The 16,949-nt window shown below is 37.1% G+C and overlaps 1 protein-coding gene across 1 annotated transcript in view; it reads left to right on the forward strand.

Annotated features, from left to right (window-relative positions):
* gna11b (guanine nucleotide binding protein (G protein), alpha 11b (Gq class)) overlaps nt 1-16,949 on the forward strand; it is a 53,187-nt gene that overhangs the window by 22,393 nt on the left and 13,845 nt on the right. Inside the window, exon 2 of the mRNA XM_081374006.1 lies at nt 13,558-13,742. Within this exon, the coding sequence (XP_081230132.1) occupies nt 13,558-13,742 (185 nt within the window). The remainder of the gene's footprint in view (nt 1-13,557; nt 13,743-16,949) is intronic.

The raw sequence follows: 16,949 nt of genomic DNA on the forward strand, positions 1-16,949 counted from the left end.
TCCTCTTCACACACATTAGCAGGGCCCGGGGAGCGATTGAGAGTTAAGTGCTTTGCTCAAGTGCACCTCAGTTCGTTTCTTGCCGGTATTGAGAACCAAACCCGCAACTTTGGGTTATCAGTCTTGACTCTCTAACCATTAGGCTACGACTGCCCCCAATATGTGTCTGTTATGGTCTCTTTAAGATGAAAGACTATCTTTAATATACCACACCTTTAAAGTGAAGTTTATAATTGTGGCAACCAGCTGTAAGATAATTGTACTATTAGTTTTAACTAAAACAGCTTTGATGAATAGAATGTTTCTTGCTAAGCTCAAACTTTTGAACAATAGTGGTGTTATACCCACAAAAAATATCTCACTTGACTGCTTTTGACCCTTATTTTAGTACCCTTTAAAATGTGTTTTCTGGATTTGTTGAATTTTTATACATTTGTATTGCCTTGCATTTTTTTTCTTTAGAGTTCAACAAATATAATTTCTTTTTGGTGTCCAGTTTGGCCTGTAGTTTTTTTTTTACTTGCCCTTCCACAAAAAAGTATAATTTTTAGTAAGTATTTTTAAATTGGCTTTTGTGGGGTTTTTTATGCTACAAGCTGGAAAATATAGAGCTATAATGTAACTAATTCCATAAATGCATAAACTCGCTTTTGCTAAAAAACAAAACAAACTATAGCATATGATGCAAAATATTACTGATTTGTTTGTAGTTTACCACAGTCTTACTGATGCGCTCAAGAGTCTCTTTTTTTTAAGATAGCATGCTAGATAACATTATCTTATTGACAAATTAGCATCCCATATATCTGAAGTTTTGGACCATGTAAATGTTTTTGCTAAAAAGACATTTGGTTTATTGGTTTATTGATATTGGTTTATTGGTTTGTTTTATTGGCTGAACGATTTGATCCATGTGACAATCAATATTGCAGCCACCCTGACTAAGATCCATTGCAGTCGCTGTATCACTTCTATGGTTTGATGCATGTTTTTGCATGAACTTGTAAGACTTATTGGCCTTTGGGAGAAAGTTCAGTGCAACCGGTGCTAGTGGAGTTTACATAGTCAAATAAAATATCCAAGCACTTCCTTTTTGAATCATGCAAACCTCAGTAGGTTTATCTCTACCACTCAATGCTAATTGTGTGGTTGTCGTTTATCTGATACGCTCACCTCAACAGTTCACTGCGGTTAAAGCGCGCTGCAAATGGCCTATTTGGTTATGTTTGCATGCTTTCCAGGAGCATCCGTGCCGCTTCCCCCTCACAGTCTGGGCGTCTGCAGTGATTCAAACCTGCGCTGACCGAAGGGTCAGGAGAACATATGGAGGAGTAGGTTCAGCTCAGACAGATTCATTTTGCTGAAAGCAGGACATGCTTTATTAAAACAGAGCCGTATTTGCCTTTTGCATTTTGCTGTGTTTTTGGACTAAATCTCTTCATTTCTGTCTCTCTTCCCAGCATCATCTCCTTTCCTTGCTTGACTGCAGTGACGTGATAAGATACAAGTGCTCTTGTTTTATACGTACGCTCAGGAATTGACGGGGAGGTTTGTAGCGGGGGGAGGGGGTTCGGCCTGTCTCTATGGCAACAACACAGTTTCTCAGCTCTGTCCACCCACGTGGCCCCCCCCCACCCCACACACACACACACACACACGGTTTCAGGCCGGTCTCTGAATGAGACTCCTGCAGGACTTGAGGGACAGTTGTAGCCTAGATTGGAGTGAGTTTTCTGGCTCGCGCTCTCAACTGCTGCCAGCATCTCTCGTGTTATACAGGCCACTCGTGCTGGGCTGTAGCCCGAGGTGCCGCCATATCCTACATCCCAAACTGCTCTCCTATTTCCACTGTGCATGGAATAATTATTTAGCCTGAGAATTGCCAAGTGGTTTTGGGACGCTGTTCAGCCCAGATCCAGATTCGGTTCGTTTTCACCGGTTAATTTGAATCTAAAATCAGGATTGTTGAAGAGGACAATCATTAGATGTACAATTACATAACTTGACTAAGTTACTGAATTACCTGCTTAAAAAAAATAAAAAATCGTATGAATAAATTCACAAATATTATATTTTTTTATATAGAATATATAAATTTGTACTTTATATGCACTACCGTTCAAATAGTTTTGAGTTAGAAATGTTTTTAAAATATGTTTTTTTGTATGCTCACAAAGAATTCACGAATTTATTCGATCAAAAATACACCAAAAGCAAATATTAATATTGTAAATATTATTGCAATTTAAAATGACAGTGTTCTATTTGAATAAAAAAAAATGCAATTGCAATTTATTCCTGTGAAGCAAATCTTGATTTTTCAGCATCATTACTCCAGTCTTCAGTGTCACATGAACATTTATTTGAAACAGAAATCTTTTGTAACATTATAAATGACTTAATGTTTTTTACTTTACTTTTTTACTTTTATTCAATTGAATGCCTCTTTGCTGAATAAGAGTATTAAATTCTTTATTAATTAATTCTTTATCTACATTTTTGAATGGTAGTGTGTATATACTATATATATATTTGTAAACAAATAGTAAATATAACAAATATTTGTAAATTAATTGTAAAGTGTTATAAAATAGCAAATAAATTAATAAATCATTTATTTTGGTCGTACAGGAAAAATAATGTAGCTTGAGAAAACCGAACATGAGTTGTAATGCACTACATTGGATGCTTCCAGTGTCTACAGTTTTTTGATTATAAAGGAAGTGATAGTTTGATGCTATCTAGTTTTGTTTTGCGTCAGTCTATCTAGACTGAGTCATTGTTTTTGAAACTTTACATGATTAGTACATTTTTCCATTCACCTCTGACAATAGCAGTTTTTGATTCTGGTTTAAAGGGGTGGTATAATGCCCTTTTCACAAGATTGTAAAATAAGTCTCTGATGTCCCCAGAGTGTGTATGTGAAGTTTTAGCTCAAAATACCCCACAGATATTTTTATATAACATGTTAAAGTTGTCACTTTTTGAGGGTGAGCAAAAACGCACCATTTTGTGTCTGTTCCTTTAAATGCAAATGAGCTGCTGCTCCCGGCATCAAGAGCTTGTGCCCTTTTAATTCACACAGACATGCACTGAAAATTTCAAAAACTTTTAGCCTTTTATGTTCAACTGGAGTCAGATGATGTCAACGGAGTCAATGATGGAGAGACTCAGAAGACGTGACAACATGTAGAAGCAACAGGACATTTCTGAATGGTTAGTTGATGAATTTATGTAGCTTATGTGTAGTTATTTTCTAATCATTGATTAGCATATTCTGGCATGATAATCTATAAATCGTGTTCCCGGCAGCGGGGTTTATGTAAATTTTAGGGTTGGTGATGTCACTAACCCGGGAGGAATGTGGTGTAGTCTCTACCAGCCGTTTGTTGTAGTCCTTAAAAAGCGATTTCTGTAAAAGCAAATATCTCCCTTTGCTTTGAACTTTGAGTGTCGTAACTTTGCAGATGTTGTTTATGCTCAAACAGCAACATTACACACTAACTAAAGTTAGAAAAGTCAAATCATAATCAACCACCCCTTTAAGACCAGGGGACCGGATTCACAAATCATTCTTAAGAATAACATTCTTCTTAACTGCTATTTTCTTATTTTCTAACCTAAGAAAAAAAAGTAGAATATTTTGTATTCCCAAAATCTTTTCTTAAGTATGTTCTTTGGTGTTCTTTGATTGACCGTGTTTTTAATGCGCCGTGTCAAGCTAAAATAGTTATTTTAAAAGAGCCCGTCTCAAGAAGATGCAGCGGTCTTTCTTTCCCTGTCTCTATGCACTCTCTCTAGAGTGTGCTATCACTGTTTTAATGATCACTTAAGAGTACTCATCCACATTACTGGTAATATGTATAGACAGTGAAGGATGAGAGAGGCCAGGCCTGGATTTTATTTGATGTTTTGTTGCTGTTTTATGTGGCAGCCGTCGTCTGTGAGGGACTGCTGCCTTTACTTTCGTTTTGTATTTGTTTATTTATTTATTAAAATCTGTTGATTGTTCGCCGGTTCCCACCTCCTTCTTCCCATAACATCGAACATTGCTACACCAGTGTTATGTTGTAACGCTTAACCTTTGAAACAACCCAATAAATTCATTAAACATCTTTCCTTTGGGGATTTAAGACAGGTTGGGTGTTATCCTAACTTTAAGAAGTTATTAATGATGATTTTTAAGAACATTATGACAGACTTTCGTGAATCCAGCTCTTGGCCGTCTTCATCTTTTCTAGGGCAGTTCACCAAGGCCTCGTCCCCCTTTTTGCATATTCCTTGGATTATTTAAATGAGTGACAGTGGGACTTCACAAGATCTGGAAGAAGTGTGTTGTAGACCCAATGAGCCGTTTGTTGTAGTTCTTGAAAAGTGTTTCCTGTTAAAGAGAATATTTCCCTTTGGAGTGGACTTTGAGCTTTGCTGATCTTTTTTATGCTCAAACTGCAGCATTACACACTAACTTGCTGTGAAAAAGTTGAAAAAGTGAAAAAGCATAATAGGACCCCTTTAAGAATTTTCCAAGAATTGCTCTTAGGAACATTCTTACGAACTTCCTAGAATTGATCAGAACTTCTTTCTTAAGAAGATTTTTTCGTGAATCCGTTGCCAGGTTTTAGAAATTGTTGTTCAACTTGAATGGCTTCGGAAGACTTGAAATATAGTTATATGAACTTGTTTTATGAGACTTCTATGGTGCAGTTTATTGCTAAGTATAACTCACCATTCACTGTCATTGCTGGTAAGTAAATTTCACAAAGCTTATTCAGTAGTCAACATTTGAAGTGGATCAAAAAAAGTTAATCAAAGTTGTCCTAAGACAAAAACGGGTGTATAACTTTGATGCAAGGTTTTGATCCACTTCAAATGTTGACTACTGTACTTTAGATGAACTATTCCTGTAATGAAATGTACAATATTTTGTGTCGGCCAACTGATAAGACACAAGTGTTTCCAATCCTGTACTCATATTCTTTTGCTTCTTAGCTCTGACAGATCCGGTTGTCCAGTCCAGTTTGATTTTGTAAGAGAGCTGAAGCCGAAGCGTGACCGCAGGCCTGCGCCGTACCGGCTGGAGACCATAATAGCTGCCCTCCTATTTCTAGGTCATTTCAAAAAATAGAATAAAGAAGCATTTGAGTTATGAATATGCCTAATAGTGGACGAGGAGGAGAGCTGGCTGTTTCGGAGGAGCTAAATGACTGATTTAAGAGGAGAGGCTGTCTGTCCTCGTACACAAAGCAGAACGAGAGAGAGACAGAGAGATAACTGGAAGGGTGGAGTGTATGTTGGGGGCTGTTGTAATCTTGTGACAGGGTCACGAGAAATAAATCAGACGTTTTAAATTATTCTATTTCTTTTGCTGAGCTCGTCTGGGAAGGTTTTGGAGGCGGATCCGTTCGCTTCATGAATGAATGAATGTGTTTAGAGCTCAGTCGGAGGAAGCGCCATCTTTAATTTGATGTGAATGAAGACAGCGCTGTGAGTGACAGAAGTACAGGCGTTCAGTGTTGTGCTGGCCTAAGGTCATGTCTGAACTCGTCACGCGACTAGTGTCCGACAGAAAGCCTGCAATCCTAACCCTATCTATCTATCTATCTATCTGGCTATCTATCTGTCTATCGTTGTATCGTTCTGTCTATCGCTGTATCGTTCTGTCAATCGTTGTATCTTTCTGCCTAACGTTATATCGTTCTGTCTATCATTGTATCGTTCTGTCTATCGTTGTATCTTTCTGTCTATCGTTGTATCGTTCTGTCTATCGTTGTATCACTCTGTCTATCGTTGTATCGTTCTGTCTATCGTTGTATCGTTCTGCCATTGTTATATCATTCTGCCTAACGTTATATCGTTCTGTCTATCGTTGTTTCTTTGTCTATCGTTGTATCTTTCTGCCTATCGTTGTATCGTTCTGTCTATCATTGTATCGTTCTCTCTATCGTATCTTTCTGTCTATCGCTGTATCGTTCTGTCTATCGTTGTATCGTTCTGTCTATCGTTGTATCATTCTGCCATTGTTATATCGTTCTGCCTAACGTTATATCGTTTTGTCTATCGTTGTATCGTTCTGCCTATCGTTGTATCGTTCTGCCTATCGTTGTATCGTTCTGTCTATCGTTGTATCTTTCTGTCTATCGTTGTATCGTTCTGTCTATCGTTGTATCGTTCTGTCTATCATTGTATCATTCTGCCATTGTCATATCGTTCTGCCTAACGTTATATCGTTTTGTCTATCGTTGTTTCTTTGTATATCGTTGTATCGTTCTGCCTATCGTTGTATCGTTCTGTCTATCGTTGTATCTTTCTGTCTATCGTTGTATCATTCTGTCTATCGTTGTATCGTTCTGTCTATCGTTGTATCGTTCTGTCTATCATTGTATCGTTCTGTCTATCATTGTATCTTTCTGTCTATCGTTGTATCGTTCCGCCTATCGTTGTATCGTTCTGTCTATCGCTGTATCATTCTTCCTATCGTTGTATCGTTCTGTCTATCGTTGTATCATTCTTCCTATCGTTGTATCGTTCTGTCTATCGTTGTATCATTCTGTCTATCGTTGTATCGTTCTGTCTATCGCTGTATCGTTCTGTCAATCGTTGTATCGTTCTGCCTATCGTTGTATCGTTCTGCATATCGTTCTGTCTATCGTATCGTTCTTCCTATCGTTGTATCGTTCTGTCTATCGTATCGTTCTTCCTATCGTTGTATCGTTCTGTCTATCGTTGTATCGTTCTGTCTATCGTTGTATCGTTCCGCCTATCGTTGTATCGTTCTGTCTATGGCTGTATCATTCTTCCTATCGTTGTATCGTTCTGTCTATCGCTGTATCATTCTTCCTATCGTTGTATCGTTCTGTCTATCGTTGTATCATTCTGTCTATCGTTGTATCGTTCTGTCTATCGCTGTATCGTTCTGTCAATCGTTGTATCGTTCTGCCTATCGTTGTATCGTTCTGCATATCGTTCTGTCTATCGTATCGTTCTTCCTATCGTTGTATCGTTCTGTCTATCGCTGTATCATTCTGTCAATCGTTGTATCGTTCTGCCTATCGTATCGTTCTTCCTATCGTTGTATCGTTCTGTCTATCGTTGTATCGTTCTGTCTATCGCTGTATCATTCTGCCTATCGTATCGTTCTTCCTATCGTTGTATCGTTCTGTCTATCGCTGTATCATTCTGTCAATCGTTGTATCGTTCTGCCTATCGTATCGTTCTTCCTATCGTTGTATCGTTCTGTCTATCGTTGTATCGTTCTGTCTATCGCTGTATCATTCTGCCTATCGTATCGTTCTTCCTATCGTTGTATCGTTCTGTCTATCGCTGTATCATTCTGCCTATCGTATCGTTCTTCCTATCGTTGTATCGTTCTGTCTATCGTTGTATCGTTCTGCCTATCGTTGTATCGTTCTGTCTATCGTTGTATCGTTCTGCCTATCGTTGTATCGTTCTGTCTATCGTTGTATCGTTCTGCCTATTGTATCGTTCTTCCTATCGTTGTATCGTTCTGTCTATCGCTGTATCATTCTGCCTATCGTATCGTTCTTCCTATCGTTGTATCGTTCTGTCTATCACTGTATCATTCTGCCTATCGTATCGTTCTTCCTATCGTTGTATCGTTCTGTCTATCGCTGTATCATTCTGCCTATCGTATCGTTCTTCCTATCGTTGTATCGTTCTGCCTATCGTTGTATCGTTCTGTCTATCGTTGTATCGTTCTGTCTATCGCTGTATCGTTCTGCCTATCGTTGTATCGTTCTGCCTATTGTATCGTTCTTCCTATCGTTGTATCGTTCTGTCTATCGCTGTATCATTCTGCCTATTGTATCGTTCTTCCTATCGTTGTATCGTTCTGTCTATCGCTGTATCGTTCTGTCTATCGTTGTATCGTTCTGTCTATCGCTGTATCGTTCTGCCTATCGTTGTATCGTTCTGCCTATTGTATCGTTCTTCCTATCATTGTATCGTTCTGTCTATCGCTGTATCGTTCTGTCTATCGTTGTATCGTTCTGTCTATCGCTGTATCGTTCTGTCTATCGTTGTATCGTTCTGTCTATCGTTGTATCGTTCTGTCTATCGCTGTATCGTTCTGTCTATCGTTGTATTGTTCTGTCTATCGCTGTATCGTTCTGTCTATCGCTGTATCGTTCTGTCTATCGCTGTATCGTTCTGTCTATCGTTGTATCGTTCTGTCTATCGCTGTATCGTTCTGTCAATCGTTGTATCGTTCTGCCTATCATTCTGCCTATTTTTCTATTATTGTATCTTTCTGCCTAACTGTATCATTCTGCCTATCGTATCATTCTGCCTGATTTCAAATTCCAGAACTGAATTGGAATTTAAGACATTTTGTATTCATTTCTGAATGGAGCTCAACCCTGATCATCAAAGGGCAACTAGTCCTTGTTTCGTCGTTTTTGGAAATATATATTTTCAATGTTATTCAACATATTGAAGAGTCTGTACTTCTATTCCTCACAAGTTTGTTTTTTCTGGATTCTTTATTAATGCAATATCAAAAAAAAAAAATGATTGTGCACATTCAGGAATTACCAACAACAAGAGTGAATGCAATGCTGCAAAATGTACCAGTGTAGAACGGCACATGTCATGTTGTTGTAGAGAAGGCTATATTACCTACTCCTGGCTTGTAATATTTTACACAGACATTAACATTGTCTGCATTTAGTGGCTTGGTATGAGATCAGGGTCCAAATGTAAAAACACACAGGTTTTCAACCAGCACTGGTACGCATTTGTACTGTGTCCAAAAATCGAGATTCTGACAGACCTTTTTTTTTTTCTTCAGGCAGGTAGTCAACTGATTGACTAAAAAAGTCAAATGTGACGTGCCAAAGTTCACATTATACTGCATTATATGACTGTAAGAGCTCATTCAGGAGAGATGCTGATGCGTGTAGTATTTCTCTGAAGGAAACTGAATGCATTAAAACAAACAAAAGGGAAGCATTGTTACTATAGCAACCAAATGACTGGCACTTTGAACCTTGAATGCAGATTCTTTTTCCTTTAAAGCACTGCAAATATTTGTTATCAGACTTTCATTCACTTTGTAGTAATAGTTCATAGAGGTATAGAAGAGTTTGTGTAATAATGCCGGATGTGCGTCTTTTAAAAAGATTTTCCACCTCATTGAAAGCATTGTGAACCTGGGTCCGTTTGGGTTAAAAGGTGTGTACAGAGTTAGGAATGGCCTTCAGTCTTTACCCACTGTATTGCTTCAGTCTTCATTTAATCTCATTGTTGTCTCAGAGAAACAAGTTACATTTTTTTTTTCTGTCTTTTAGGTTTGCTGTTCAAGACTGGCACATTCAGAGATAAGAATGAGTCACATACTCATTAGATACTAGAGATCTATTTAAAGGCACACTATGCAGTTTCCGTTTTTCTCAAACAGCGACCCCTAGAGTCGCTGTGGGGTACTTGTATTTAACGTTACTGTCGTAAATACCACTCACGCAGAGCTGTCTCTGCACTCTTCCGACTGCGCTTTCTTCGTTTTCTTCGTCGACACTGCCATGATTCACGTCTGAAATGCGTGCTAGTGTCTTCCACAGAGGCCGCTTCATATGTTGTTGATGTGGCCTATGTGACGTCGTACCGTAAAGCAAGTCGTGATTCTCGCGAGATTTGTTGGGACGCCACCTCTCAAACTTGTATTGCTGGTTTTGCCAGTGGTGTGTGTGTGTGTGTGTGTGTGTGTGTGTGTGTGTCCCCCGCTTTGTTATCAGCATGATTCGCCCTACTACGAGTTTGTTTACCATCTAAATGATTTCGAAGCTGTTATATTAAGGTACAAATCTTGCATAGTGTGCCTTTAACATCAGACAATTCTAGAAGATTTCCTGCTACCTGAAATGAATCATGGGTCATTAGAGCCAAATAAGCTTAGGTTTTGTGTTGATGACCATCCTATAAGCCAGGTGTCTCTTGGCATTAATGCATCCCTATATTTGGAAAATATGTTGTTGTTTTGTTTTTAGTTTTTTCGTGATGGGGAAAATCCCCTTTTCACATGCTTTCAGCGTTCAGGACATTTCCTGGGTCTGTGAGCAACAAAAACATCTTTTCTGCTTTTGTTCTAAGATGCAATTACATTGTGGCGTGTTGCTCGGCTGAAAGATAAAACAATTAGACCTGACGCATGTTTTGCGGGTTGCACGTGAGTTTAAAATGATGCACAGATACTGTAATTTGATGCAGTTAGATTTGCATCAATTTAGCATGGGAAGCAAACGCTGTTTGACCTGTTTGATATGAAGCACATTGACTCTCCTGGGATCCAGCCCTGTCATAACATAATCAGCACTGACCCATTAAAAACCAACTCTTCTTTTTGCTTTGGAAAAGCAGTGTAGACTTCTATGGTCTCTGTCTCTCTCTTGTTTAAACCTCGGGTGTTGCTACTTCAGTTGTCTAATGCATCACGTCTTAATGTGTTTCCATTTTGGACCTGCTACACAATCAGTGTGTTTAATGGTGATCTCCATTAGCATGAATCCACTGAGAGAAAAGAGAAAAATAGCATTGCTTGTGCTTCTTCTAAAAGATCAGTAAGCTTTATTTCTATAGTTTTTTTATTTGGTACTTGTAATATCTGCAGAGAGAAGGTTAAATGTGACTTGCATGTGTGTGTAAAGTGCAGATTAACTGCACTATTATGTTTGCTTTTAACAACATTTTTGTATTTGTAGTTTTTTTAAATACGCCATTGTAGAAATGTCATTTGGCTGCGTTTACACTGCAAATGCATATTTTTTGACACATGTGGAAATCTATGATTTTTAGATGGTAAATATTACACAAATAGTCTGTGTATTTGTTAATGGCATTGTGCTATTTCATTTAATGGCACCATTTCATTAAAATCATAATATCTTTGTTATAATTATAATTAAATTGATTATATTATTTAAATAAATTATATTATAATTTAATTAAAATATTTTAATACTATTATTAAATTTGAATGTATATTGTGTAGTGGTGCAGCGGATCACGAAACTCACGAATCATATTACGGTTCGAATCATATGACATTTTTTTTTTTTTTTTGGATCGTCATTTTTCAGATCAGCCAAAAATAAAAAATGGGACAGGGGCAAATGCAACTTTGCTTTCCATTAATTACTTAAATCACACTTTAAGTACTTTGATACCACAGCAAAGACTACTAGCCTAACTAATAAAGTTCAAACTTTATTAAAGACAAGTGAACAGTCACAAATACACTAATTACAAGCATAGATAAATACAATATTACAAATAATACAAAGTTACAAATAAAGTATAGTCTAACAGTAGTATTCAAATGTAATCATTAAATGTATAAAAACACTATAGTGTTACTGTATAAATTAGTGCTGATAACCCAATGTACAGGACAATGGAGACACCAGAATAAAAATAGGCTATTCATGATTCCGAAGCTGAAAATACAGAATTATTTTAGACAAATATGCTTGCACTCTGTCACTGACTACATATATTTAAAATAATGTAGGCCACTTTTTACTGGTAACATCAGACATTTGGCATTATCAGGACCCACAAAAATTCCCCCATTGTATTATTATACATTATATTCAGTTTAATATAGTACTGACACTAAAACTCTGAAAACTTGAATTTTTGGGTGAACTATCCACGATATATATTGTTGCATTTTTGTATTATGATATATTGTAACACCTGATGGACAATGAAAGTGTGCGGTAGATTTTGTGCTGCAAGTAGAGTTGAAAGCTTCCACCGCAGCACCATATTTACATTCCTCTGAGCCTCAACAATTTTTCAAAAACTGAGTAGGATTTGGCTTTATTTGTGCAGATATGCTCGTGCCCCTTCGCTGATCGGTTCACTTCCGTCAGTCACAGAGGGGATGAAGGATTTTTCTCATTCTGAAAAAGCGGCCTTCATTTGAAATCCTCACTCAGCTGAACCGAGAAGCAGAACAGGAGTGTTATGTAACGAGAGACAGGGAAGGAGAAAGAGCTTTTAACTGTGTGTAAAAGAGAGGAAGCCAGGGGTGACGTTTTGTTTGAGAGGTTTGTTGTTCGAGGTGAGTGGGGACAACAAAAACAAAAAAAATGCATCTTTTGGTATTGTCAGTGTCTCTCAATAGGTTTGTGGTTTTCCAACCAAAACCTACACAAAGTTTTCACCTCTTTCTACTGTGGCTACAATTTGAGCAATGATGCTTTACACTCTTAAAGGGATAGTTCACCCAAAATGAAAATTCTGTCAGCATTTACTCATGTTGTTCCAAACCTGTATGAATTTCTTTGTTCTGTTGAACACAAAGGAACATATATTTTGAAGAATGTTTGTAACCAAACAGTTGTGGGCCACCATTGACTTCCGTGGTATGGGGGAAACAATACTATGGTTACAAAATAATTTGGTTACAAACATTCTTCAAAATATCTTCCTTTGTGTTCCAGGTCGTTTAATTAATGCATGCTATTTTAAGGGACTTCCTTCCTTTAAAAGAAGCCCCTTTTTCTCATTGAATACCCTGTTTCATTTGGAAATGTTGCAGAATTAAAGTGTGTGTGTCATTCCATGTTGACTTTAATCTCTGTCTGAGTATGAGGGTCTGTGTGTGTGGGCGAGTTCACATGTGTGACAGATCATACCAACCCTTTTGAAGTTCAGACTGTACACTGGGCTTCACAGGCATTCAACATTGTTTAGATTTTTTTTATTTTTTTTATTAAAACACATTGCATTAATGAAACCTAGAGGAAACTCCTTAGATGTAAAGTACCCCATGAGATTTTAAGTTAGCATTTCAATAATTTAACAACATGTTCATATATTCTAATGTTGGTTAATGGTGAAATGCAGATCAGCAGATAAAATATTTGTATGTATGTATATACACTGAACAAAATTAAAAACGCAACACTTTTGTTTTTTCCTCCATTTTTCATGAGCTGAACTCAAAGATCTAAGACTTTTTCTATGTACACGAAAGGCCTGTTTCTCTCAAATATTGTTCACAAATGTGTCTAAATCTGTGTTAGTGAGCACTTCTCCTTTGCCGAGATAATCCATCCACCTCACAGGAGTGGCATATCTAGATGCTGATTAGACAGCATGATTATTGCACAGGTGTGCCTTAGGCTGGCCACAATAAAAGGCCACTCTAAAATGTGCAGTTTCTGGTCCGAAAACCAGTCAGTATCTGGCGTTTATAATTTTGTTCAGTGTATATATATATTAAATACAAATATATAAATTATAGGACAATTAAACGGGAAAAATGAATTACATTAATATGAGTCATGCAGTTATTTTTTCTAAAATAGACTGATGTTATTGTAAGTAGCAGCAGCCAACATGACAAAGGCACATATTTGCTCTCATTGACACTTTTTTTTTTTTTTTCAATTGAACAATTAAGTGTCCTGATGTGCTGCCACATTGTGACCAAACCATCTGAATGGATGATCGTGAATGAAGGAATGCTGTACCTGTGATCTTTATCTAGTCTTTCAATGTAAACCTGACCTCTGACCCTTCTCTCTGCTCTAGGCACGGGTGAGAGTGGCAAGAGTACGTTCATCAAACAGATGCGTATCATCCATGGCACTGGATACACAGACGAGGACAAACGTGGCTTTACCAAGCTGGTGTACCAGAACATCTTCACCTCCATGCAGGCCATGATCCGCGCCACTGAGAACCTGAAAATCGGCTACAAGTACGAGCAGAACAAGGTTAGAATGGTTCATGTTGAGTATTTCAGTTGTGATAAGCAGACAGTTTTAAAGCATTTAAGGCTGAATCTGATAAAAACATCTAGGTCATGTATCACCCTTATATCAAAACGTTTTTTTATGCCTTTTTTTGCATTATACATTTCCTGCCAAATTCTTTATGCAGAATAACATTTCTTGTTTCTTTCTTTTGATTTTGGATAAGTTTGTGAACCCTTTGGGGAAAATAAACTTCAGGGTTCATGTGGTAGTATAAGGGTACCTTTACATGACAAGGATGTACTAAAGACGGAAAAGTTTTTCCATTGCGTTTTTCGTGTACTGACGACGTTGTCAAACCGATCCCCGTTCACACAGATCCATGAAAACGATTAAAATCGCTGTACACAGATGGTGTTGTATAAACGGGCCCTTAGACACAATGTGATGAACATATTGCAATTCTTTTCATTTGACATACACCATTTATTACAATTTGATTCAGAATTGTATTATTATTATTTTTACTTTTATTTGACTGGGGCAACATTTTAATTTTCAGAATTACTGTACTCAAATAGAGTGTTGCAATTTTCATATAATCAGCAGTTCAAATGTGAAATAATATTAATCTACTGATTTTTTTAATGGGTGTAAATTAACAGAAATAGGCAAAAAGGTGAAGTGTGTATTTTATGCTCCACTAGTATCACCAAATGCAATTGCAAAAAGTTTTGTGAAAATATAAAAACAGCACTTTTAACCTTTTTCTTTAAAGGGGGGGTGAAACACTCAGTTTCAGTCAATCTCATGTTAATCTTGAGTACCTATAGAGTAGTATTGCATCCTTTATATCTCCAAAAAGTCTTTAGTTTTATTATATTTATAAAAGAAAGATAGGCTGTACCGAGTCTTTCCGGTATGTATCAGGGTTTGTACGGGTGCTTGAAATCCTTGAAAATGCTTGAATTTTGATGTTGTGTTTTCAAGGTTTGAAAAGTGCTTACATTTTGGATAAAATGCTTGAAATTGTAACTGTATTTCTTTCACAACAAATACCTATCTGACTGAATAGTTCGTTTATTAAATGGAGAAATAAAATGTAGCCCTTTAGATACAGAGCAATTTGCCCTACGCTGGCCAGAGCAAAAGTAGGCGGAGTTTTCATTTTGATTTCCGTGCTTGTTTGGATGCCCCGTTTTTATTGGCCGCGCGGGTAATCGTCACAGAGCGCAGCGACAAAAGTTGAACTATTTTTAACTTTGACCGCAGCGTTCGTGATAGCTCGCCCATGCTGCACTCCGCTTTGGTCAATGCAGCAACAAAATGTCCTCGCCATTGAAATAAATGGGTTTCATAGCGCAGCGCATTCCGCATCCTGTCTGAAAGGGCCATTAGTGACTGAGAGTACTTGACTAGTGTGATAATGTAATGTTAGTATTGCATGTCCGTAATGGCACGTTCATTTGTGGAATATGCTGTGAACATAGCCAAAGTTACAGCACAGTAACTAATGTTAACTACCCGCAACTTAAAACCTGCAAACGTCAGCCCAGTGCATAACAACAATCATTGATTGCTGAACAGAAATTGTGTCAGATGGAGTGTCATACATATATGTCTTGGCAATGAAATCATTTTTTTTTTTTTCAATTAATATAGGCTATTTATCAGGCAGGTGCCTGTGCACTGTCAGAGTCTTCTTGGTTAAAATGGAATTACAGGTTGTTGTTGCACTGTCTCAGATTTTGTTTAAACCTTGTCTATATCAAGAATGTGTCCCAAAACCAAGGCCTGTAAAATATTTCTGTTCAAATCCTATGTCTTCATATTTTCAGCCCTTGAAATTACTTCAGTTTTACAGCCTGAAAATCACATTATCTGGGAAGCAATATTTGGACATTAATATAATGAAAAGTATTATTCATAGGCATTATCTACTTAGTGAAACATTTTGAAAAATAAAACTTAAATATCTGATCCTTCTGCTATTACGAAACACAATTTTGGCTGTCTATAGCATTATCTCTTTTAATGTGATTAAAACACTAAATTATAATTTTGACTATGCATTGGTATGTAATTTACGGTGGTGTAAGGTGCTGGAAAAAGCTTTAAAATGGACCTTGAAAGTGCTTGAATTTGACCTCGGAAAAGGAGTACGAACCCTGATGTATGAGGAAGTTTATTTTTTAGCTGCTGTAACTGGTCACCTTTTGCTTTTAACCACTTATTTCAACCATGAATTGGTTTTTCACCTTTCATAATTTTTTGTCATTCTCTTAAAATGTGCTTTAGTGTGGCAAATAAAATAAATAAAAAATGACAAATATTCCATGTGGTCTTACTAATAATAAGACGTCATGCATAATAGAAGCTCTATCTATAATAATTACAGAAACATTAGAGCTTGTTTAAACTAGGTTTTTATAGGAGTATTGCACACATCAGACTTCTGTGGCATGTCAGCCCTTGAGTAAAAGAAGTACATGCTTTTAAAAAGAGTACTTATTATGAAAATAATATACTTTAAAAGAATATACAGTCCTAGTCAAAATTATTAGCACCCTTGGTAAATATGGCACCCTGTAAAAATAAATCTGCAGTGTTTATCCTATTGACCTTTTATTCAAAGAATTCACAAAAATCTAACCTTTCATTGAAGTATAACGGGGGAGAAATCCCATTATGAAATAAAAAAAAAAATTATCTAATACACGTTGGCCACAAGTAATACTTTTTGCAACCTTTTGCCAAGATAACAGCTGAGTTTTCTCCTATAATGCCGGATGAGTTTGGAGAACACCCGACAAGAGATCAGAGATCATTCCTCCATACAGAACCTCTCCAGATCCTTCAGTTTCCCAGATCCACGTTGATACACTCTCCTCTTCAGTTTTCTAAAGGGTTCAGGTCGAGGAACTGGGATGGCCATGGCAGAAGCTTCATTTGTGGTTGTTTTTTGTTTTTTAAATATGTTGGTATTTGATAGAATCCATGTATGTGTGAAGATGTCCAGGACCTCCAGCAGAAAAACAGGCCCACAACATTAAAGATGTCTCCTCGCTGTGCATTAAGACAATCAATACACACGTTCTCTTAATCTTCTTAATTATTGCCCTGATGGTGGAAATGGGCATTTTCAATTCTTTAGCTATTTTCTTACAGCCACTTTCTATTTTGTGAAGCTCAACAATCTTTTGATGCACATCAGAACTATATTCTTTG

Source organism: Scardinius erythrophthalmus, assembly GCF_964197995.2.
Source record: "Scardinius erythrophthalmus genome assembly, chromosome: 9".
NCBI lineage: Eukaryota > Metazoa > Chordata > Actinopteri > Cypriniformes > Leuciscidae > Scardinius > Scardinius erythrophthalmus.